The 26,861-nt window shown below is 34.2% G+C and overlaps 1 protein-coding gene across 1 annotated transcript; it reads right to left on the bottom strand.

Moving 5' to 3' along the window:
- Window positions 1-3,060: 3,060 nt before the first annotated feature.
- On the bottom strand, window positions 3,061-21,437 carry LOC111398422 (myosin-1-like). The gene is made up of 24 exons (XM_023025324.1): window positions 21,247-21,437; window positions 20,300-21,114; window positions 17,676-17,777; window positions 17,450-17,593; window positions 17,209-17,359; window positions 17,076-17,103; window positions 15,125-15,290; window positions 14,904-14,967; window positions 14,770-14,783; window positions 14,613-14,697; window positions 14,319-14,422; window positions 14,100-14,238; window positions 10,903-11,021; window positions 10,633-10,785; window positions 10,438-10,527; window positions 9,687-9,764; window positions 9,375-9,533; window positions 8,733-8,939; window positions 7,428-7,633; window positions 7,197-7,332; window positions 6,350-6,479; window positions 6,083-6,229; window positions 4,938-5,005; window positions 3,061-4,101 (listed from the first exon to the last, which is right to left on the bottom strand). Exons 2-24 carry the CDS (start codon window positions 20,636-20,638, stop codon window positions 3,442-3,444), a joined length of 3,489 nt encoding a protein of 1,162 aa, XP_022881092.1. The 5' UTR covers window positions 20,639-21,114; window positions 21,247-21,437; the 3' UTR covers window positions 3,061-3,441.
- Between the last annotated feature and the right edge of the window lie 5,424 nt (window positions 21,438-26,861).

Raw genomic sequence — 26,861 nt, 5'->3', positions numbered from 1 at the left:
GACAATATAGAAAGACCACTTAAGATATTTTATGACAATAAATCAGCAGTGTTGTATTCCAATAACAACAGGAGCTCGACAAAGTCAAAACACATAGAGATCAAGTTCCTTGCTGTTAAAGAAAGAGTTCAGAGTGGACAGGTGTCAATAGAGCATATTGGGACAAACTCCATGGTTGCGGATCCGCTTACTAAGGGATTGATACCCAAGGTCTTTCATGAGCACACTGCTCATATGGGTGTAATGTCTCTTGAGGATATCTAGTTTCAGTGGGAGTTTGTATTTTTTGCTTTTCATATTGGACAAATGTGCTGTTATTTTGGATACGGTTTAAAGTTAAAGTTATTTTCAGTTATAAAGTTATTTGATTAATTATCTCTGAACTTGTTTAAAATGATCTCACTAAAGTATTAAGGTGGACCAGTTGGAAATAGGTATGTTACAGATCACATTACATGTAATTTCCATGCTACACATCCATGCTTGATCCATGTCATTCGGTTATATTGATATACGTGACCATTGATGAGTTTAGCTACGTGAAATAGCGAAAGCCGCTTTGATCCTGTGTTGATATGATTGATGGACGGGATTGTTTGGGGATACATTCGGTAATGATAGCAAAATTTTGAGTACTCATAAGGTTATGTTTAATGCACAATTATAAGGTGACACATATAGCTCAAGTGGGAGATTGTAATGATTTTTAATTAAAGATGGACTTGTATGTGTAAATAATTGTGTGTTAAATTATAGGCTATCGAATTCGGTTGAGCCCAATTAAAGTGATCTAATAAGGCTTCGATTTTGGGCTTTAATATATCCAATTAAAGTATGGGTTTACATATGTGTAGAGACTGGGCCTAAGTCCTAATTCTATGATGGGCCGAATTAGGTCAAAGTGAGTCCCTATATAAATAGGTTATGGTCCCCAGATCACACGTAATTATTATTCATTCTCTACTGCATTCCATCACAGAGAGTAAAAGGAGACTGCGTGTAGATTTGAAAAACTATACCGCAAAATTCGTATTGCATTAACCATGTCTGATTTAGGTACGCTTCCGCTTTAATTCTTGTATTTATTGATGATTTAACATGAAAGATCCAATAATTTAAAACACTAAATTATCCAACATAACAGTCAAGAGTATAAAAAAATGAAAATGTTACTATACTAAATCAAGTAATAAAACATTTAATAAATTTTCAATTAGTTTTATAAAATAATATGAAACATATATTTAACTATTTGTAGGGATGACAACATATTGGGTCAAGGTCGAGGCGGCTTTTGTCTTTGCTCCTTCAAGGATTTTCGAGACAGGAACCATGTTTTTTTGTCCCCACATTGATTCGCAAACCAAGTGAATCAGTGCAGAGTGGGTATTTTGTTTATCGCTAGGAAAAAAAAAATATATATATATATATATTTCATGAAAATACTTTTGTTTATTTTAAATAACCTCATTTAAATCAAAACGATGAAAAAATATATGTTAAGAAATAATAATAATAATAATAATAATAATAATAATAATAATAATAATAATAATAATAATAATAATAATAAAAAGTACCTTAAGATAAGAGGAAAGAATATAATTTAGGTAAGGGTAATTGATCCAAAATGTTCCTATCATCTGCCATTTCACGACATATCATCATCCTATTCTTTCAATTTTTACATTTACCCTCCCAAATGAACCTACTTTAACATAAAAGGCACTTGTCATTTTTTTCAGTAGAAAGACTATCAACGACTAATTTGAGTTTTTATACCTCAACTTAGACCTAGTTCCCAACACTCTTTATCAATATGAAAATATGTACTCTAGCGGGATGGAAACATTACAAGCCTTACCTCTAGAATTTATATTATGTGGAGGAAAAAGTAATGCTATTTGTATATTATTGTACACATAATAACGTGAAAGAGAGAGAGAGAAAATAAAAGACGGAAAGAAGAAATTCAGTTATCATAATATTTCTCTCTTCTATGTCATCATTGTGTATGCCATAATGTAACTCTTCATGTATAAATAACATTATTCGAAGAGTCTTGCTAGATGAACATAGAGAATGACATTGAGGTTGACATAGCTCTCACACATGGGGTCGGCATTTTTTTTTATTCACCTCGGGACCCACGCATTTTATGTGAGTGCTATGTCATCTTCTATGTCGTCGACTATGTTCGTTTAGAATTATTCTTATTCGAAAGGAAGAAAAGAGGTTTTGAAAGTACTACTTTCAAAACTTAAAAATATAGTGAGAGCAACCTTTTAATAATATTATAAAAAGCTCGTCTAGGCTCAAACTCGAGCAAGACACTCCACTTTGCGCCTAGACACTTTATTTTTTTTTTTATTTTTTTTCAATTTTTAAACGGTCGAATTTTTTCCATCCTCTCTTTTGTCTTCCCTAGGCACGCTTTATTAATTTTTTATTATTTTTTTTTCCTTTTTTAAAAGTCCTTTATTTATTTATTTATTTTAAATTTCATTTGACTTTAATATCAAGTTTTAAAAAACTTCATTTGTACAAAAGTTAAAAACTACTTCATCCAATAAAGAGTTAAATAAGATTTTTAAGTCACGGTGATATCTATATAATGTAATTATGATCTTGAGACTCATCATATCATATCAAACTTCTAATCTTGAGACACAACTCTAGAGCCTTAAATTCCTTGTAACTGAATAACACAATTCCTTTGTTTGCAAAGTGATTTGCAACTGCCACCTTAACTGGATGATCACGTGTAGCCTCAAGTCTTTAATGTGAGCAAGAAAATATCAGATTCGCCATTGCAGAATCAGACTCAACCCATATATGTACAAAACCCATCTTTGTGCAGAGCTTTCGCCATCCAGGATCGCCATCCATAAAATAATTTCCATACAACATAATAATATAATATAATCACATTAATAATAATACTTGGGAACCATCAAATCAACTGCTAAGAATATAATCACATTAATAATAATACTTGGGAACCATCAAATCAACTGCTAAGAATATAATCACATTAATAATAATACTTGGGAACCATCAAATCAACTGCTAAGAATATAATCACATTAATAATAATACTTGGGAACCATCAAATCAACTGCTAAGAGTATTACATTTTCCTACATTTCAACCCGTAACATGATTTCTACCAAATGAAAAAACAAATAAATGTTCATCTTTTCGACGTATTCTTAAACAATTTTCATCGAAGAAAACTATATCGGAAATGACAAACAACTATACCAATCTCAATCTATTACATTTGATATCCAGCATTCAGCATATCACCAGAGGAAGTGATACAAATATTTGATTCAAACTGCAGAGAGACGCTCAACAGCTATTTGCCATAATAAATTCGTATTGTAACCCAGACAGGGAAAAAGACGAGGAAATTATGAGCTATTTAGGGACAAAAACTCAGCTAAACCTCAAGCTGTTCCTCCTTCCCCACCAACTCTTTCTCGCCTTGTTAGCCGACCCTTCTTCATTTCCAAGCTTGTGGAGTATCACCTTTGTTTCCCTCAGTCTCGAACCATAGTCTTTTTTCCAAGCTTCAAACATCTGTCTCAATCTTCTAAGCTCCTGATCCGGATCCAAGTTTGCATCGACCTGACCTGATTTTGCTTCAACCAAGAACTTGGCATCGTCACCAAATATTTGACTCCTCTGCTCGAACTCTTCAGCCAATCGACTAATGACACTTAGACCAGCATTCATTCGTCTCACTCCACTACTCTCTTGAGCCCTAAAGTTGCTCCCTCTATCATAGCTTGATTCACTGTCCTCAATTGCATTGGTTGACGCGTCAGAATTTCTACGTGAATCATCAAAAGCCAGACTTCTCTTTGCAATGGAAAGGCTTGACTGGAGTGATCTCATTTGTTTCTGCCACACCTCTTCCATGGACTTCATTTTCAGCTCATATTCCGACCATCGGTTCTCGTATTGTTGAAGTCGTTGGTGAAGGACATCGTTTTCCTCTTCCTTCTCTCTCAATGCAGCTTCAGCCCTAAGAACTCGGCGTTGCATTTCAGCAAGGAACGATGACTTCACCAGCACCTCTTCCTGCTCCGCACCCTGATTTAGAACATACCAGTGTCAATCGTCTTCAAGTCTAAAAAAGTAGTTAGACGGCTTTCCATTCCTTGCATCAAATGTGGGTGTTGAACAGAAACAGGAAAGAATAGTTTGGAATTTCCGGCATTAAAAATAGAGAGCAAGAGTTTTACAGCTAATCATGTAAGATTAAGATATACCATCCCAAAATATTAAGATGTTCATAATTAGAAATTGCAATAGCTCAGCAACTTCCATAGATACTGGGATTGAAATCATCCCTATCCATCAATGATAACAAATAGAGTTTGTGCTCTACATCAATAATTATCAACATATCATTATCAATACATCTAATCCCATACCCCCCACGCAAAAAAATAATAATAGAGAGAGAGAGAGGGGTAAAAAAATTGAAAAAGGGAACAAAATTAAAGTAACTAGTACTCAACTCATGCGGACACGAATGTTTATAGACGGACATGCCACGCAGACAGACGTATACCCAACCCTATCATAAATAAAAGAGTGAAATAATTTGGTCCCATATTAGACACCAGACAAGCTAATTGATTAATACGGTACACACAATTACTCTGGTTCATTTCTTCAAATCAAGCAGCCTCTACAATCTATAGACTCTATAGAAGCAATATCTTCACTATTTGTTTCAACTAGAGAAAAATGCACGTACTCAAGTAGAAAACCATCGAATAGGAGAAGAGAGTGGATTGGACAATGTCTCATCACAATCAGTATCTAGCGACATAAGAGTTTGATTATGCTTCTTTCTAAATTAGATGCCACAGATATGAAACTTAATGATTATACAATTTTACCAACATAGTCCTGACTACCTTTCTGCCTCCGAACTGCAGAAATCCTGTGTCTCCGGAGCACCTTCGGACCATCCAGCCACGGATAACTGGAAAATAAAAAAAATAAGGAGAATGAACATGTTTAGTACCACTAGCCTTCAGATTGTATGTAATACCTCAACAACTTCCATTGAGATGCGGAGAATGGAAATTTATAGGGTCTCACAGCAGCAATTAATAATCCTTTTCAGTGTTCGTCTTGAAGAATATGTTCATACCAATATTGTATGCTCCAGAACAACTACACTGTGAAATTTACTGATAGGCAATTCTATACTAATTTAAGTGGCAAGAAATGTTCAAGAGCCCAGAACAATAGCACACCGAAAGGCCATTGGTTCAAATGTAGAGTAAACTGTGATCATATTGCAATTGATATTCAAAATCATATACTTTCTAGCACATGAATATCATTGGCAAAAACTCAGCAATGATTTAACCAATGAAACGACACATATATATTAAGCTTATTCATACATTAATTAAATAAGCATCCTTTTGGCAAAATTTATAAATCGTTTATAAATAGTCAAACTTCATTTTCAACCACACATTACAATGGACCCACAAATACTATCCACTTATTTACCACTCATTTCTATCTATTAATAAATTTAAACCGTTATAAATTCTTCCCATATGGAGGCTAAATGTATAACAAGAAGATCAATGAAGTTGGAGCAATCTGATTTACCAATCAGCATATGCAAAAAGTTCAATAATTAATAGAAAACAAAATTCATCAGGTAACAGAGTTAGATACGACCAATATGTATTATGAACAAAATCCTGATTCGGCTAAAGGAAACTACTAAAACTAGTTTATCCTGCTTCTTTGGTTGCCAATGATTAATAGAGGAATCAATAATGGCCTTCAACTGCAGGGTCCAGTAAAAAAGGTTCTTGAAAGACAAGTCGACCAATTAGACCAGTTGTTTGATGGTTTTTAAGAATCATAATGGTTTCAATGAAACAGATTTTAGCATCCAACTGAACCAGATGGATCAGCCAAACAGTGCCAGCTGTTGGACCATCCAGTTACACAGATCTTGATAGAAATAATAAAAGAGCTCTAACGGTTTACAACTATATTCACATGATAATAAATATAAACTAATGATTACCTGATTGAATTAGAACTGATGCCTCATAAATGTTATTGAATCTCTTCCTCCTATTTCTGCCTTTTATTTGCTTTTGAATAGATATAGCTGCTCTATGCCTCTCTAATAAGACCGCATACTCTTCTCTAGTTTTTTCACCCCGAACAACTGCATCGAAAAGTTTCATGGATCAGATCGATCAGTTTATGTAGCACCATAAAATAAAATAAAAATAATAATAATAAAATAAAAATTAAAAGCAAGCTAAAATACTTCATATAGACATACATGACTGAAGAGTCGCAATGCCTCTCCTCAAATCCTTAACGTAGTGGCGAACTTGATGACCTCTAAAGCTGCTTTGAACACGTAAGATGCCATGAAGAGTACGATTTCTTGTGTCCTCAAGTATCCCAATCTGGAAGAGTTGATGGTACGAAACAGATTGGTCAATGATAGAAGGCTTCCGGTTATATTGTCAGTTGCACCAGTAGACAATTAATTTATGAGTAAAAAATTTTGGACTACAGATACTGATTTTTTATGATACGGTATGTTTGTACAAGTTTAGGTACAAGTGCAAAATGATCTAAGAACTTATGTGAAGATAACTTACTTTTGCACAGAAATTTATGCTAATTCTTCTTCTTCTTCTTCCCTTTTTTTTCTTTTAGTGTTTCCTTATTTTTATGATACGGTATATATGTAATTATGCACGAGTGGACAAAATAAGAGTCTGAACTACATTTGTTTCTGAATCATTTTGTTGGCCAGTAAATGGGTAATGTGTATTCCCTAGCCAAAGGACGACCAATCAATATTCAGGACTTCATTGCGGGTTAAAGGGTACAAAGCCCAATACTTAGTTATTTATTGGTAAATAAAAGCTGCCTTATAATCCGAAAGCAACTCTCCGCATTGATTATTGAAAAAATATCAAAACTTCGGTCTCAACATACAAATAACTAGAACTCTGGCGTGACAAAATATGAAGGGAGAAAGAGAGATGTCTTCATTACATTGTCAGAACTCTAGACACTGCTTCATCAACCAAATAATTTCCACATAAGAGCAGAACCAGAAGTAGGAGTAAATGTAGCAAACGGGAGAAAAGGCAATAAGAAAAATTTCTCACCTGTCCAGTTCGAAAAAATAACTTGGTGTAGCCAACTTGATACATATCAGGTAGAATATTGAACTGATGAAGAATTGCAACTGAAACCCTGAGTGGATCCTGTGATGCAACATGGTCAAGTAGAAGAAAACCGTACCTAACAAAGGAAAAAGGTTAGATAGTAGCCAACTAGCTATGGAAGACAAGAAAGAAAAACCATTATACTGCTTGCAACAAATTTATCATCTTTACCTTCTGGCAAACTTTTGATGAGACATTTTGGTAGGAAATCCAGATCTTGATATTCGAACAACTTCTAAGACCCCACAACACCGCAATTGCTGCAACACCAGTCCTTGATTGTAGATTCCAGGAGACTGGACGTCGTTGGGCTTTATACAACGTATGAAATGTGGCGTTGTTTTCTCTAGACGTTGCATTAACTGAAATAATTGGCCCTGACATCCACAAAAGATAATGATAAGTAGAAAAGCTTTATGATTGATTGATTGAAGAATATAAGGGAATTAATACACTGATTTATGAGACTTGTTAAGTTCCTTATGAGTGATTTAGTTCCTTACTGGATAGGATTATACCCCATATATTCTATACCTTTTTTCACTGAAAGGATGAATGAAAATACTATCAGAGTCTAGAAAGCTCAAATGAGCAATTGATCCATCTAAAGTACAAACGGGGGGTTAATTACCCCAAAAGTCATTGAACTTTGCCAAATGCCACCTAGGAGGTCACTGAACTTCAAAAGCTTCTTGAGAGGTCACTAAACTTTGTCAAATGCTACTTGGGAGGTCACTGAACTTCAAAATCTTCCTGGTAGGTCATTGAACTTTGCAAAAACTTCCTGAGAGGTCACTGAACTTTGCAAAAATTTCCTAAGAGGTCACTCAACTCAATGATATATAGAATTATTTTTTGCAAAGTTCAGTGACCTCCCAGAGAGTTTTGCAAAGTTCAGTGACCTACCAGGAAGCTTTTGAAGTTCAGTGACCTCCCAAGTAGCATTTGACAAAGTTCAGTGACCTCTCAGAAAGCTTTTGAAGTTCAGTGACCTCTCAGGTGATATTTTGCAAAGTTCAGTGACTATTGGGGTAATTAACCCTACAAACGGGCAATCGGATTCCAAGATCAGCATTCTCAAACAAGCCACAATCTTGAGGGGCATGTTAAGGGTACAATCCCCACATTTTTTTTTTAAGTAAAAAAATAACAATCAACATATGAAACGATTCAACAACTCCTTTTAACAAGGTTGACCTTTCTATAATCCAAGCCTTCATTGCCAGACTTGTTTTATGAATTATCTAGCATAACCGAGCCTTCATTGAGTAAAACTCAATTTGTAAATTGAGAAGGTTAATATAAGAGGAATTGAGAAAGAGGAAACTGAGTCTAATGTTTCATAATTTTCATTATAGTCCTTACTTTTATCACAGTAAAAGCTCCCCCTGCTGCAAAATAACATGTATGCTCATGAAAGTGATCAAAGTAATCACGTGCATGTGCACTTAAGCATGAAAGGTGAAAGATTTGTACCTTGAATTTTGTCGCAACACTTAATTTTTGTGAATCTGCTCCACCTGACTTATGAAGCGCACCTATTACAGGCTTCTCAGATTGGGTGAGCAAGCTGGATGCGAAAGCCTTAGGCAGGTGGCATGTGCAAGAGGATAGAAGTTGAATGGAATCCAAGTGAAGTAAATCCCGATTCTTCTCGAGAAACCCAGTTGTATCATAGACAACCTGAGAGAAGCATGGAAATTACTATTTTATAATAGATTTTGTGGCATTTGCTTAGCAACAAAGGAAATTAAACTGAATTCAACAATGGACAACATCCAACTCAAAAAGTTTAATGACATATGGAAGAGTCATGCCCTGTAGTTTATACAGGACTTCAGGTATGAGTAAAGTAATTGCAAAGATATTGATGAAATTAGGATTTTTTATTTTTAGGACTTTCTTCTCTCTCTTTCAATTTTCTTTCCTTTGTCTGTCTTCTTTACTTAAAAAGGATTATGCACCTATGTGGAGGTAATGAAAAACATGAATTTGATTTTCATTGAACGCTTCCACCAAAACTAAAATGATAAAAATGCAAATTGACCTAAATGAAAATCTAAGGGAACTAGGGTAGCTGTCAACCTACAAAGAATTTAACAATAATAAAGTGAATACCTGCCCTGCATAATGGGACACCATAAATGCTTTGCCTCTTTCTCCTCTAAAACAAGCGTTCGAATTCAAATGTTGCTTAAGCTTATTGGCAAAGGTCATATCTGTGCCATTTGGAAAGGTTGACTCCTCATCTAACAAGGATAATAAACCCAACGGTTTCTGTACAAAAACAATAACATGTCATAAGTAAGTTGTATGTAGTATCATTGTATGTGGTATCATTATGTAAGTAAACTGAAATTTCAATTATAGGACAATCTGAAAAATGTATTCCTGATTTGAAAATATATAATACAAAATCAAGTGACATACCTTCTCGAAAAGATTTAGACAATCTTGATTGTCTTCAAAATCTACTTTAGTCCAGTCAATGCCATTATAAATGTATTCCTGGAAAAGAATTTAAAGACCTATGAACTCAAAGAGCAAAATCAAGCAAATACAACATCGACCATTTCTCCAGCATTCTTCTTCAGAATCCAGAACATTTGGTCTCATTTAACAATAAACATGCTCCCAAAAATTTCAACTCTAACAAATCATCAAGGGATCCCGTCAACTGCTTCACATAAAATGTACATGTCAAATATATTTGAAATTAGATTCTTGTCCATTTCTAAATTCCTAAAAGATACACTTGCAAAAACTAATTGCTCCATCCAACAAGGGTATATTTTAATCACAGAAAGTCTTGGCTAAATTTCTCATCATTATATATCAATGATGAAAAACCGAGTGATGGCTTTCTAAGTTAATGAATTTGACCCAATGGGTCCACTTTTCTTTGAATTTCTCAGATTCATTTGACTTTGTCCAAGAGATCCCGAGTAGGTACAGGTACAAAAATGCAGTGAACACAAAATTTGTGTCCGCTCATTCAGTACCAAAAAAATACAATTCATCGAGAGAAATCAATGTAGCACATCCGAAATAAAAAAATAAAAAAAGGATAAAAATCCTCAAAAGTGACTAAATTGAAGTAGTGACACCTTTTCTAGGGCTTCAAAGAAATAGAAATGCCAAATATAAAGCAGGCAGATACGAAGAGATATTGAATGGTTACCTCTTGCTCCAATTTGAACAAGTGACGGTTGAAGTGTTGCTGTAATCTTTCATTGGCATAATTGATGCAGAACTGCTCAAAACTATTCCTCTAGAAAAGAAATGAAATTTTTTTTATATATATATGCACAACTATAAGTGCAAATACACAGAAAAAGAAACAAATACATTAAACCAATAAAACATAGACACATACCTCAAATGATTCAAATCCGTAAATATCCAGAATGCTGATAGACCTTCCTGTACGACGTTTACCAACTGCTAGTGATTTGTTGATTTGTTCAACGAGCCAGTCAAACAAACAAGAATAAATTGATTTTGCCAGTGCATCTCTTGTATCAATGGCCTGAAAGATGCATGAAGTAATATAAAAATAAGTGAGGAATTATGATTGACATAGTTCACTAATCCACAAAGCCATGGTGGCCTCATCCATCAGATAATTCATTACGAATTGTCTAACCTGAGATAGAGTAAGCTTTTGAACAATATTCTCATTTCTTATAATCATGTTTCGGGTTGATAATGCTAGCTTTAGTTCCTCAACTTTACACCCAATTAATCTAGCAACATTGGTTAGACCTGAAAATTGGACATCCAACATGGAGGTGAATTCAAGCCAATTCATGAGGTTACAAGTAAAAGATAGTCACCTAAATATAAGTTTTTCATAAAATAATACATCGAATTAATAATTTACATGTAAAATAAGTTAGATGTGATAAAGGGTAGCAAAAGGACGAGTAACATTAAAAAGAAATTGGTGGAAAATCCAAAATTTTAACATTTTATTCATTTTACAAAGGCCAGCCTAAAACAAAAAGTCATCTCATTTGCTGACATGCACTGAACTGCAAAAAGATCAACAAAAGTAAATAGAAATTGATTTTCGAAATTTAAGTGACAAATTACTCATTCCGCTCCATGAGATAGAGCAGAGAACCTTATGGAAAATACTGAATTTCATCATTAGGTTCCACCTTTTCTTCCCAATTTATTTAAAGTCTAGAACTAAGTGTCAAATATACGGAATAAAATTCAATAAGACTCGATGCCCCTCAATGTGAGAGGTTCTCTCACTAAATAGAACCAAATGAAACTAAGTACGGTAAAAGCAATATATCTATATATGATACAATATAATTATAATTATAATATAGTCGTAATCTTTCGTAATTTTCGATGGTCTTCTTAATATTTATTCAACCTCATTAACATCCCCCTCAAATTAATGCTGCCAAAAACATCAATTTGCAATCATGAATCGACGACAGTGATAACATTTTTGCCCACAAAGAGGAAATCCAAATCAGAACAACCATCTACGACAATTAGTGACAACGAGAAACCAAGAACAACAAATAGTGCAGAAACAACCAAGTACTCCAAAGTCACTCCAGATAGCACTCCAAAAACACTCCAGAGAGCTCACACCCAAAGAAGAATTTCTAAAAGAAATTTACAAAGTGTGCCGACACACAGTGAGCTCTATTTGTCGAGAGAATTCAGTCGAACATATAATTCGTGTTCCGACAAAAGCTCTAACGCCAATACACCGACCAAAAATCCAACAATATATCGCTGACCAAGATGTTGTAATAAGGAGGAATCTCACAGAACAGCCTACACAAAAAAAGAACATAAAAATGATCATCCTCTGAGAATCCAAAACTCCAGCTCATCACCCGAGCAACCAAAAATTCAACGGTCTGCACTATCATGTCTCTCTCACCCCTCTGCGTTATTCTGCCACCATACCCACGAAGCACCGTAGAGGGGCAAAAAAATTAATCAAAGCCTAGTCAACACCCAATCTTGATAAAGCTCATTGCTGCGAATGACAACAAGCCTTTAATTTTGAAATAATCCACAACAAATCAAGCCAACAAAGGAGCAAGCCCAACGAAAATAACTTGAGCCCAATCTCAAAAAGAAATTATTATCTCTGCCCAAACTTTATCAGCCCACAAAAAAATTCTATTGTTGGCCCAAACAAACTTCAACCCAAAATCAGCAAAGCAGCCCAAGAGATAAATCTTCAACACACAAAATAACAGCCCAACTAGATTCTCATAATCCAAACACAATCAAAACTAATCCCATAAAATAAAACCTAAGCCCAAGTAATCTAACCAATTACCAAGCCCATAACTTGACAGCCCATTCCATAAATTTACCCATAAGTAGTCCATTAATCCAGGCCCAACCAAATAAACCAACCCAACCCATAAACCCTAGCCTAATACACTTCTTCACAGATCTAGCCCAAAAGACCCAAACCCACCAATTTGAACAACTCTATCTTCTCCAGCAACTTGAATTACTCTGCCGCCAACCATTGCCGGTAGCTCCCAATTGCTCATCGTTGCAAAACAAGACCAGTTCTCGCATCTCCATTTCTTACCCTTCTTTCGACTTCCCTTTCCTCCTTTATGATGCCTCTTTAGCATCTAGAAACTGCCGTGGAACACCACCCACATTTTTCTGTGCGCTCAGAAGTGGTGACCAAAGCTCAAAGAGTAAGGGGACAATAAGTTGAATTTAACATAAGATAATGTCAAATGTGTTAGAATAATGAGACGAGATCTAAATGACAACAGATCCGTCATGTTAGTGGACAAATGGTTTGATATTATTAATGGTGTTTATTTTGTTTTTTAGATTTTTCTAAAGTTAGTTTTTTAGGTCACCCAATCACACAGGATGGCAACGATCCATCACAATAGAGTTCCATCTAAGCCTCATTAGCAAAAGGCAAAAATCATAAGAAGCAAATAGCATCTCCATCGGTCTATAATAATCATCAACAGTTGCTAGACCTGGAGAGACACCCTCTCACCAAGGCTCTCTAGAATTAGAAATTTCCCCAAGGTTGTCATAGTCAAGCAACAAAAAAGCACCAAACCAATCCAAACAATTTAAAAATGTACTATTCTCAGTATAAGTACAAAGTACAATATGAATTTATAATAAACATATCTTGGGAATCTATAAATAAAATTAGTATTACAAAATTGTAGCAAAATAAGATAATGTCAAATGTGTTAGAATAATGAGATGAGATCTAAATGACAACAGATCCATCATTTTAGTGGACAGATGGTTTGATATTATTAATGGTGTTATTTATTTTTTTAGATTTTTCTAAAGTTAGCTTGTATTACTGTAGAAAGTAGGACTTCCAAGTAATAATTCTGGAGGTATGTTATACATTCCTCTCCCCTTTGTACTTTATTCTGATAAATAAATATGGTAAACCCCCCCCCCCCCCCCCCCCCCTCCCCCCCCCCCCCAAAAAAAAAAAAAAGGAATAGGTGGAGACTGAAAAATAATCCCGCTTAGGCATTGATGGTGTTTTGGCTAAATATAAATTAAAAAGAAAATCACCCAAATTCCATTGTGATTCTTGCAAGAACCTAAAGACATTTGTGCAGAGAATCAGTAAGTCTCAATGGGAGCTAAAGCTCTTTCCAATGTGACAGATATTGCTGGGTTGAAAACCCTTGTTTGGTGAAATTTATTCTAATTCATGCATTTGACTTTTACACTGTAAAAGATATCCTAACAATGAGAAACCAGCCAGTCGATGCAATTATTCCTAAACATTGTACCTTTCATGTTTAAACAGTGACCTTTTATATGATCGGTGTAGAAGATTACCTTCATCCACAACAGGTTCAACATGGTTTTCACTATCAACCACCGTAAAGGAGACATTCCCCAGCCACAGTACTGCAGCAAGCATTGCAAATGCACTCTCTTGGTCCTCTTTACTCACATGAACGATATCCATCGCTTCCTGAAAAAATAAAATATTTCTAGATACATATGGTTCAGAATAAGAAGGTAAACAGGTGAGGAGTCCTGGAAAGAGAATACCATTACAACATGAAATTGCTCAGCATCATCAACCCCAGAAATTGAATAGCAATTGCTTTGCCTCAAATAATTGAACTCATTTGCATTCTTCAAGTTTAACTTTTCTGGATAACATAGCACAGACAACGAAATATAAATATCCAACGAAAATAAGACAGCAAGACAAAATAAGAGGAAGATGCTAATAAAGGTTGCAACAATAAGCGGTAAAACTAAGACAACAGGGCATCTGCCTATGAAATTGGTAGGATTCTGATAATAATGTACACTAGGTAGGAGAAAGACGATCTGTACCTCTAAGAATTGGTGGAGCTCCAGCGCATAGCTGATAAAATATATGATATGACCTTTCTCCCTCTGATAGCTGAACCACTCTGGACTGCATCAAAACAGCTTTATTGAGTCTTTAGTATGAGAAATCAAATGCAACCACAAAAATTATAAGGAATACCTTCTCAAGTAAAACTGTGGATAGCAACGAACCGCATGGAAACAACATACAAGTTAAATAAATTAGATCAGTCTTTCTGATTCCAGAGTTGCATACAATAAACTTTAAGACCTTTATGTTGGATGCAGACTTACAAGTTTGAATCTCAGCACCTGATAGTTTTCCAGTTTCACTGAAGTGAATTTCAATCAACTTTCCCTGTAAATGGATTAAGTTACAGGACTAAATACTACAAGCAAATATATTGAGAGTGAGAGTGTGTACTACAAGCAAAGGCCATAACTTCAGCTATTTATTTCCAGAGAATAATTATGCTAATCAATATGAGAATCAACCAAGAATAAAAGTGACTTACAAATCGACTTGAATTGTTATTTCTCAATGTTTTGGCATTGCCAAAGGCTTCCAAAATTGGATTTGTTTTTAATATCTCATACTCAATTCCACTACCACCTCCTAGTGCAGCCAAATATTGCATTGCTATCTTTGCTGTTTCTGTTTTGCCAGCTCCACTTTCCCCACTGGATAAGAAGAAAATGAGCAAGCAACCATATATAAATTGGTTCAAGTTCAGATTAAAAGATGAAATGCAAAAAAATCCCCTACTGAGAAATTAAGATCAATTACAATGTCATATGTTGTCTCGTTTTATGCATCTCAAATGGGGTTTCAAGTTTCAATTATGATCATAAGGTTTACAATTCACATATTAAATAACATTACTGTTTTTTTTACACAGTATCTTACAAGCAAAACAAGAATTCAAAGCTCTAAAAGGTAAAACAATTTGATATTGAATTAAAGAGAAAGTTTGAGAAGAAAAGGTATCCCCAGCATCAGCTGATGAGAGAGAAGATTTTATACCTGACCCCTATATTGGGTCTCTAGCGGACAAGCCTATATTAATGGATTGAACCCAACTGAACACAAGTTGACCGACACTAGATTTAATCCTTATTACAAGGGTCCACTGGGTCCCTTAGATAGTTACATTTAGTTATATGCAGTATTAGAATTTTACCATGTTGGAGTGATACGTAGGAGACTGGATTGGATAAGGACTATGAAGACCAAAGCTTGGAGGAGACTATTTATATAAGAAGGGGATGGCCACCCTAACCCTATCAACCCCCTTTCTTTCTCAAAATTAGAGCGTACACACACACTGAGCTATCAGTGAGCATTTTCTCCAATCGTGTCTTATATCAGTCCAAGCTTGAATCCAGACGTTCCGATCCACCTGTGTAGCATCACTTTGGAGGAATTGGCGATGATCTAACAATTGGACTGATCTAACAATTGGAGAAGAGTATTCACTTATTACCCCAATCAAATATATTCATAATGGGTGCTGACAAGAATTATATCAATGACCTTTGCCAACTCTATTGTCATGTCGTTTCTATCTTCGACATCCTAAATCAATAATCCATGTAATGCAGAATAGATTTTTCCTTATATAGCACCATGCCTCTTGCATAGATATTGGTCATTATTGTACATCTCTTTCTTGATTCTCAACATTGTATCGAGCATGCACATACCCTGAGTTTAATTACGGCCTCTAGATTATAAAAATTTTCCTCGTGTTAGTCATTTGATAAAAAATGAATTCAGCCTACGGGTAAGGAGTGTGGAGAAATTTCAATAAATAAACGTGTATACTCACAGATAGCTTAATCATTTAGAAGAGGTGCTTACATAGGCTTTTCTAAATAAATAAAATTCATGAATACTATTATTCCCAATGTAATTTCAAATAATTGTTCGACTTCCAAAACTCTGGTATCAGAATTACTTGAGCTACACCATCCTATGACTTCTTATCCATACATTTGCCACAACAAAACTTTGAAAGCCGACAATCCAACGTAGTCAAATGTACTATAAACTGAAACTGTATGCACTAAAACCAATATGCCCTCTTCTGAAACCTAGACTTACAATCAGATGCAATAAATCAACTGAAATAAAAATGAGATAAAAAGGACTACACATTTTCTTGACTAAGGTCAATTCTAGAAATAGCAAGCAACATTTTCAAGGGGATAAAACAGTTCCATAATTGCTATAAAAAATAAATTTTTAATGATTGATGAGGTATGTATACAGTAGGCATTCCAGGGAAAAAAAGAACCTGCGAACAAAAATGGCTTTTCAAAATCAAATTCTCAGAGAAATGCACATTCTTCTTACATTCAGACAACTAAATAATGCAATACAGTGGAAGTTTGTCTTCAGAAGATAACCGATAAAAGTCATACTGGTGAAAAGACTAAATAAAGTCCCTGCAGCATTTGACTGACCTTATAATTATAGATTGATTTACTTCATCTGCAGTTGGGATAAGAAAGAGAGTGAAGGGGTTTAGTAAAACAAAATACCGGGTCTTAAGTTTAATTGAGATCGTTACAAAATCATATCAAATACTTAAATCACCTCGAATCATTTCCCGCATGGCCGTATCTGTGATGGCATATACATGTGGGCTCTCAACAGATTTACGCTTATATGCTTCAATGTAATCGTTTCCATATAAAGGAACTTTCTTAAAGGGATTAACGGCAACCAACACTGGACCTGCTTTAGTCTGAAATCACAATGTGAGAAACAAAGTCCTAGACAATTCAATAAGCCTGTGAATTGAAGAATAAATTGCTGCTTGAAGATGTGTACTTACATAAATCATATCTCGATCATATCTATACTGGAGATTGTACAATACTGATGGTTCATTTAAATAACTTAGTTGCATAAGATCATCAACACCATCAAGTATATCAGGATTTGCTGGCACCAGATTTTTTGAATCCACTGTTAAGACCTAGATGTGAAAAAAAGGTTAGAGAAGAATGCATTTAGCAGCTTTATAAAATTATGTTCAGAAAATAAGAAATTTTACTCACTTTTCCCTCAGCAAATGATATCAATGTTTCATTCCCAGAAGTTGGAAGGATCGTGCCCAGCTCCCAGTTACCATCAGGAAGTTGAAACCACGATGTAAGCTTCTGAATCAGCAAACGTTCAGGTTGTATAATAAATTATAATTATTCAGATTATATTGAATGATATAACCTACATAATGTGTAATGTAATTTGAATAGAACAATAGATTACTCTTCCATGTAATTAAGTAGAAATCTTGATAGAGGTGGTATCTCTAAATGAAAAAACAAGGATCTTCAAATAATTTAGTGTGCGAGCTTTGCTAACATGTTAGTTTGATTGTGGTGGTGTTTAGGTACATTAAACAGAAATTTCAGTACTTATTTCTACTTGGTGATGTGATCAAGTTGCTTTGATATAAGGCAAAGCAAAAGAAGATAAGAATAACTATTCACTTCGAAAAGGGAACTTAAGCACAGACATGGAACATGAAAGACAAGTGTATGGCATTCTCCGAGAATGTAGGAGACACACAGCACAGACATTTTGAATTCCAAAAATCATAAATATATCATCCAAAATATTTTTTTACTGAAATAATTTTTAGGTTTGTGGTTTTCTAAATTGATTCTTGAATAAGAAGAAAAGAATAGCCACTGGAATTTCGTAAATAGCCAAGGCCAACCAATGGCATGGTGCTAATTGGAGATGCATAGGTCATGGGCAATCACTCTTTTAACTCTTCCCCTTTTCCTACCTTATTATTCTTTTTCAATTTCTCAACTCTATTGAAACCAAGTTTGGTCATACTATAATCCAACCCATACTTTTGTTTTTTAAATTACATTTTAACACAAAGTATCCTTTGACTACATCATCATTCACAAGCCCAGTGTGTCCTCCCTGGCTTTTTCAACATGCCTTCAGCACCTCAGAAATTAGAAAAATAACAAATCGAGTATGTCACCAAATGTCCAAAACATGTCAAACATGAATAGTCTAATCAAGGAATAGAGTCCAACTTATCAAAACGAAACTACACATCTTTTCCTAGTAAAGGTACAAAAATAATTCTATTTTTGCTCCAGTCATTCCCCAGCTAGCTGTGGTTGTATTCGTCTCTGAAACAAATTAACAATGCCCCTGAACACCAATGTTTGCCACAACCTTATAGTGCAAAACTCCTTGAATTCTGCACTATTAGAGCTCAAATAAAATGTATCACAAATACATTTCCATGCCTGTCTGCTTAAGTCTACAAGCAGGTTAGGGGTGCATTTAAATGGTCATCACATACACTCCATGACCAGTCTCAATAACAGTTTCTACACAAGACTCGCACCAAAAGTTATTTGGCTAAGTTGCCATCGATCGGCAAATGGCTTGACTAATCATTGCCTTCTTAAAGATTAATGCTATCTCTAGGCATTCATGCACAATCCAACTCGCGGAAACCTTAAACTGTGGTAAGAAAAATTCTATGACCAAGTTTATCTCAATGCTATATGACCTGTTTAACTTCGCCATTGTTTCACATCCCTTATTACTGCAACAAATGACTACGTCAAATGCACTTTGGTGAAATGTAATCAATGTTCACCATATCAAGGTGAAGTGGAAAATGGTAATAGTTAATCAGTCAGAGTTCATATCCTTTTCCAAGTAACACGTGAGTGTAATGTGGATTAACAATCTCATCAAATAAATTAGCGACTAGAAGGACATCATATGTGCATTTATTTTCTTCAGAATCTTGCCCTTTTATGCTGTTGAGTATGATCCCAAGTTCTTTTACTCTACTCATAAAGCCTTTTCCGTAGTAAATTAGTAGGAGGTGAGTAGGATTTTATCATATTAAATGTTCCCCAATGATTTCTTACACCATATATAATCATCAATATGTCTGAACACTTAGAAGAAAAGTGTAATGTAATTATCTGTATTCAACATGTGCACATGTTATATGATTTTCCTTTGTCTAATTTATTGCTATTGCGTATTTAATGTAATTATCTGTATTCAAAATGTGCACATGGTATAAGATTTTCCTCTGTCTAATTTATTGCTATTGCGTATTGCTACTATGTAAGAGTATATTATCTTTTCTGATCTCATTCGTATCATGTTTTCTACGAGATTCCCTCTTTATTCTTAGTTTACCATCCACTATTTAGCAATGAAAAACCCTCTTTCCTGGTGAAATTTTTTATTTATCAGCACATCTTTCTCCAAATCAAGTCCTACAAATTTTATTTTATTTTTTTCATACAACTAACAATACCTAATTCCAATGGCTATTAAAATAACCTCAGCCCACAATATACATAATGGACAGAAACATGCATCCAAAGTTTCAAGATTCAGATAGCGTATTAAAAAAGCAAGAGTTTGTTACTGTTATATCCACTTTTCTTTAATGCACCAGTGCAGAATTCATTGATTTAAATGAGATAGGGAGGGTGTTTGGTGGGGATTAAAATTAGATTTTTTAGTAAATTGTGATAGAAATTTTTGAAATGTGTGATTGAAAAGTTGTGGACCAATGAAAGATGTGGTTAATATTGATTGTTTGAATTTGACTTAGATTAAAGAATGTGATAGAAATAGAGTAATATGAATCAGAATATATATAACCAATTAATACCTTCTTGGCCACATATGGCGTGGTGTCGCTCCACTTAGAATCAACAGGCAACCGCCCAAGTGACTTGAATGAACTTACAGCCTTCAAATCTTCACCATCGTCACCCACAGATGTTCTATCCTCTGTCCACCTACTATAGGGCGACTCATTATTCCGATAAACATTATCATTGCCACTAGCATAGCCCTCCTCAGCCTCAGTCAATGGTGTACCATTTCCCGATGTACTATCAGCTGCCATCATCCTTTCATTTCCTGGTGATCCCACAAAACTAAAGTCCACTGGTAATGATTTGATAGACTGAAGAGATGGTGAACCCTTAGATTTCATCTGTGACATTTTTCCTCGAAAAGGGTCTGTTCCTTATTTTGCTCCGGTTCAATGAATTGCACAATTGAGTGATAATGGGATCAAAAAGCAAACTTTTGCCTCCCTTTCTGTTCTTCGAAAGTGAATCAAACTTTAAGTAGAGGCCCCACTTACTTATCTGCCTAACTTAATGGAGGGGACCATGCGGTTACCAAATTGTAGAGACTCTTCACTAATCGGTCACACCATTAACGATCTCCCACCAAATCTTAAACCACAAATAGTGGAGACGCTTCACTCAAAACTTTACTAACTTAAAGTTATTCCAAAAAATGAAAAAATAAACAAATTTTCTGAGCAGAAACACAGTTAAAATCTCGAATACTCATAAATTTCTCACGATCCGATAGGAATCTTGAACTTCAGGAGAAAAAAAGAACGGTCTCAAACCTCAAAAACCCTCTTCTGGGATCCAAAATCAGATAGTAGGTTTTCTTAATAACTTCCTGAAAGCTCCGATCGATCAAATTTCATGAAAAGATGGCAATTTGACCCAATATAATTCAGAAAATAAAAAACAAAATGGAGCAATATAAACCAATATAAAACCCCAAATTTAGACACCAGAGATTGCTTACAGTGCTAGAGACAGAGAGAGACAAGTGATTTGCGCTGTGTGAATACAAAAAATGGACAAAATTTCAGGGCGTGCGGAGAAATCCGCAGCTTCTTCGTTGCTCCTTTAAGTATTTCCCTCTCTCTCTAACTTTGGTTCTCCGTTGCTATTAGACAATTCAAAAGCACTGGGCGACGGTGTGGCTCTATAGCCTTCATTTGATTTTTCAATTTTTATGGCACCCACCAAATTTTTAAAAAATAATAAAACGGACATTTGGTCAGAGTTGGGACTTTCTCTCTCTCTCTCTTTCCTGCCCTTTTTCTTTTTACCCTTTTGCCCTTTATTTTGAGGCTGATATATTAGTCTTGCACACCCTGTTTGATCCCATTAAATTTCATTTTATTTTTTCCTCTCCTATTTTTAATTACACAATCTTTCATAAAATAATATTACATATAAATCAAAAAAAATTCTTCTTTTTTAATCACTTATTTTTTAAAAAAATTATTCCACTCATTTTCATTTCAAAAAATGAGAGCTAAACGGCACAAAATCTAATGGCCAATTCAATTCACAGGTGTGGCACAAGATTTTTAAACCATAAATCTTTAAAAGGGAAAATTAGGATCCCCTCCCAACCGTGTACATAGTGTAATCACTAGTACCGAAATAGTCAATGTTGACGTTAAACTCACACGCGACTTGAAATTGAAGGGTAAAATCGTCTTATCACTTATAATTCATCTCCAATTGAACTAAAATTCGCTCGCTAAAGTTGATAGTTTATTCACGATAAGACATATATATATTCACATATTAAATAGATAGTTACCTAAAATATATAACAACGCCACTTAAAATGTCGTGGCGTTCGACCTTAATTTTCTCACCTTTATAGTTTATACTACATGAGAAGGATTTGGATGGAATATAATTCAAATTGTAGGGAGAGTTTGGTGATTGACCAATTCATAAATTGTCAACCGTTAGATGACGGGTAACTTGCGGAATATTGATTGAGTATTAAAGAAAGGAATCCATGCCACCTGTTGTTTGGACCAACCCCTTTCAATTTCAATTCAACGCGTTTAATGCTTATTCTAGATTTGTTATAGAAAACTACTTTGGATGCCGTCAACAAAATGGGATTGAAACAATCCACTCGTACCATATTGATTTATTACCAACAATTTTTTATTTTTTTTTAGTATTATACAATTTGTACAAAGTGTGTTTACAAATTTGGTTAACAAAATAAGTGTTCACAAAATTCAGGTCATTGATTTTCAATAATTAAAATTTTCGTTTTTGAAATAATTGTTAAAAATATTGTTTTGTTAACTAACTTTGTAAACCAACTTTGTACATATAGCATAACTTTTTTTTTTTAATAATAGATTTTTGTATATTCTATCCATGTGTATAAATTGTCTCTATCCTTGCAAGTAATGTTACTTATGTTACACACCACATGTAAAATTTGTTTAGTACAAATTCTGACAACATATATAAGATAGTCAGTAGTTCTTGGTGTACAATCCTTACACCCCTCTCACAATGAGGGGGCCCACAATTATAAAATTCATGTGGGTCTCCTCATATTGTGAGAGGACTGTATACCATGGTTACAAGAAATTTTATTGTAAGATAGTTTCCACCATAAAGGTTATACGCGGCTAATTTGATTTTTTTTTTTTAATTTAAAAAGCTTAGGGTTATTTAATTTAGAGAATAAAGCCATTTAGACGGGCTTACAAACAAGGGAGTGAAGACAGACTGATGTGTCTACAAATGATTGGGTGCTTTTGTTTTAATTTTTCAAATTGTCCAGTCATTTGTCGACGTGTGCCCCCATTTGGATTTGAACATGGATGTTTAGCATGTTTGGTAGATAATAGATTTTTAGAAACTCTCTAAAAGTATCGATATATTCAATCGAGACTTTTATAAGCATTTTAAAAAATCTTTAAAAGTCATGGTATATTTGATTTTTTTTTTTTTAAATTTCTATAAGTTTTTGGGTATTCAAACTATTAATGACTTTTAAAGTCTTTTACAATAGTCTTTAGGGAACTAACTTATGAATAAGAAGTATTAAAATAATTTTTCAAAATTTGTCCTTCATTCATCCCAAGATTTTGGGAGACTTTAAAATAAAAATTAATACGTATTTTTTGTTTCTTTTAATATTTCTCTTTCCATGATCATTAGTGTATTGATTAAAAAAAATTCTTATATATATATATATTAATTATAAATTAGGATTTTATGTAAAATTTTATACTTTTTAATTGCAAACAGATACTTTTCATGGAAAATAAATATCTCATTTTTATTTCTATTTTTTTATTAAAAATTAAATTGTAACTAACGATTTTTACAATTTTTTTATTTTCCATGAAAAGTATCTGTTTGCAATTAAAAAGTATAAAATTTTACATAAAATCCTAATTTATAATTAATTTTAAAGGTTATATATAGACGGAATTGATCTCTTAAGCATTGTGCTTGTGCTAGGTACCAAGAGGAGATGGAGTTACTTAATAAAAATAGCACATGGAACTTGACGTACTAAATGAGAATAAAAGTTGTTCGCTGCAAGCGAGTGTTTAAAAGAAAAGAAGGTACATCGGGAGTTGAAGAGGCCAGCTACGAGACTAGATTGGTAGCAAAGGGTTACGGTCAGATTTTGAACGTTGATTTCAGATATGTGTTCTCATCAGTCATAAAAGCATAGCTTAATTTGAGCTTTGCTTAGGATTATTGCTAAGGATGACCTGGAGATTGAACAAATGGATATTAAGATAGCATTCTTAAATGGATAACATTTATATGCAACATTCAGAGGAATTCATAGTTACCGCAAAAGAAAACTATATATGCTCTTGTAAAAAAAAGTCCATGTATTCACTGAAATAGTCACAGATACGGTGGTGTAAGAGGTTTGATTCATTCATGACTACTTATAACTTTATCAGAAGTAGTTATCATAGTTGTATGTACTTCAAAAAGTGTAACATCTCAAATTTTCATAAACCTATAGGGTTACGAAAAATTCACTTTTCTTTACATTAAATGTGAAATGATGAAATAAAAATTGTTTATAAAAAGAAAAAAAAAACTGGAATATCCATAAATTTAAACAAAAACATGAAATTATATCTAAAAAAATAATCACCTAACTAATTAATAAACAGATCTTTAAACAAACTAAACTAATAAATTGAATTACAGAAAAGCTTGATGTTTATTTTTCTTCTATCCCTTGGCAACCTGCATCATTATCCTGTCACAAATTCAATCGACGTGAACTAACCTGTAAAATTATTGTAAGAGTATGTGTTTAAAAATACCCTGTAAGATACGTATAGTTTTCGCAGACAATTATATAACAATCAATTTAAACACTTTATATCATTCTTTTCTTATATAGTATATCGGTGACTAAACGACACACCCATCTTAGGTCATCTTAAGTTCCCGAAAGATTTCATATCCTTTTATAAAGAACCCGAAGATCCATTGATAATTCATGCATAAATGACCGAATACATAAAGGTATACAAAAACAAACCATTTGTGCATAAGTATCATACCTTGATATTGTAAGGTTGAAAAGATAAAGTCTCGCACGTAAAAGTTCTCATGTTATTTTTCTATATTTTTTAACATGGCTCTTTTTATTTTCTGATGTGAAATAATGGAAATTATTGCAGTGTTTATTGATAAATGTAGTTTCTACACTTATTTGAGATCCTAAATTATGATATTTTGTTATTTTTTAGATGGATTAGTACCCAATTTGTTATTTATTTTTCTATTAGGAAAAATTCATGTTTCAAAGAAGAATTGAATGAAAGAACGGAAAAATGGGTAAAATGAAGCAAATCCAAAGTTTAGAGACTAAATGCAAATACTCAAAAATTGTTTTGGACCTCACGGTGAAGATTTGAGACAGCCCAGGGTCAATTAGATGAGGAAAGAAGTCAAAGGGATGAATTATAGTCAAAATATTATCATACATCAACTTTCAACCGAAAAAGTTATTCTTCGAATTTTTAGTCTCATATAAAGACCTAATTTTGGCATAACAAACTTTTGAATTGGAAAAATGATATTTCAAGAATAATTATAGCCCTCGAGTAAGCTTTCTAACGCATTTTGAATCACCCCAATCGAATATCGAGAGAGAAATTTATGAAAAAAATACTGAAAACCATTTGACTTCTGAAACTTAGTCAAATCGTGCACCTTCACCTACAGGAGAGGTGCACGCTCCCAACAAAAAAGGAGGCAACTGAGGCACCCAACGCTCCCTAGATTACACTAGGTGCGCGCTTCAATGTTAAATGTGGAAGAATTTAGGTTTCCTTATTTTATTGGAAAAATTGCAGCAGCGATCCCTAACTTTTTCAATTTTTGTAAAGTTTACCTGAACCTTCATTTTATGTCAACAAATGTCCTTAACCTTTCATAAATATGCAGCTAGAGTCCAAATGGATGGAGACTGTTAGTTGACCAAGAAAAGAAGATTTTGACCAATTTTGACCAAACTAGAAGGGGTAAAATGGTAAGTTTAAAATTGCCACATTAAATAAATAAAAAATAAATTAAAATACCAAAAAAAGAAAAAGGAAAAATGGTTTCTCCTTCACCCTACCCATCCTCAGCCTACCCCCCGACAACTAAAAATCAGCCACCAACACTGGTCGCCATCTCCAACACCACCACTGGTTATCTTCTTCACTCACTCACCCCACCACCAATCCCCAAATCGCTCAACCTATCCATACATAAGCAATAATCAAATTTCCCACCCAATTCTCCTAAGAAATTAGGTAACCCAACTCAAAATTTCAATTAACAATGTGCCCGTTTGTTCACCTAAGTGAAAATGCTTAATGAAGTTTGGACAGAGTGTCCGTTTGTGTAATAGCAGTGCCCGCCTGTGAAATAGTAGTGTCGAAGCTGAAAAATGTCTAGACAAAGTGCCTGTTTGTTTACCTAGGTGAAAATGGTCAAAGGAGGGATCTGAATAAGTACCACTACCGCTGTGTATCTTTTTCGAATTTTTGAAATGGAGCGTGCCAAAGAGGAGACATCTGCCAATATGCTTATAGGGGTTTGAGAGTTGGCTCCACACAGCTTAGTATAGGATAAGGCATTGTTTTTCTAGTTTTGTTGGGGATGATGTTGTGGGACGATGTAGTGGTGGTGGTCAGTGGATGGCGGTCCACAATGGTGGTGGTCCATGGGGGCTAGGGTGAGGTGAGTGGGTGAATAAGATAATCAGCGATGGTGGTGTCAGAGGTGGGAGTTGGTGTTTGTGGCTAATTTTTTGTTTTGAGGTAGGCCGTTTTTATTTTTTTTATTTTTTTGGTTTTTTAATTTTTTGTTTATTTATTTCATGTGGTAATTTTAAACTTACCATTTTACCACTTTAGTTTGTTCAAAATTGGTCAAAGTCTTCTTTCTTGGTTAACTAACGATTCCATTATTTGGACTCCAACTGCATATTTATAAAATGTTAAGGACATTCGTTAGCACAAAATGAATGTTAGAGTAAAGTCTGCAAAACTTGAAAAAGTTGGGGGCCGCTGCTGCAATTTTTCCTAAAAAAATCTCTCTTAGACC

Source organism: Olea europaea, chromosome 1, assembly GCF_002742605.1.
Source record: "Olea europaea var. sylvestris chromosome 1, O_europaea_v1, whole genome shotgun sequence".
NCBI classification, from domain to species: Eukaryota; Viridiplantae; Streptophyta; class Magnoliopsida; order Lamiales; family Oleaceae; genus Olea; species Olea europaea.
The sequence above is the reverse complement of the archived record's forward strand: the minus strand, read 5'-3'. Positions and strand labels throughout refer to the sequence as shown.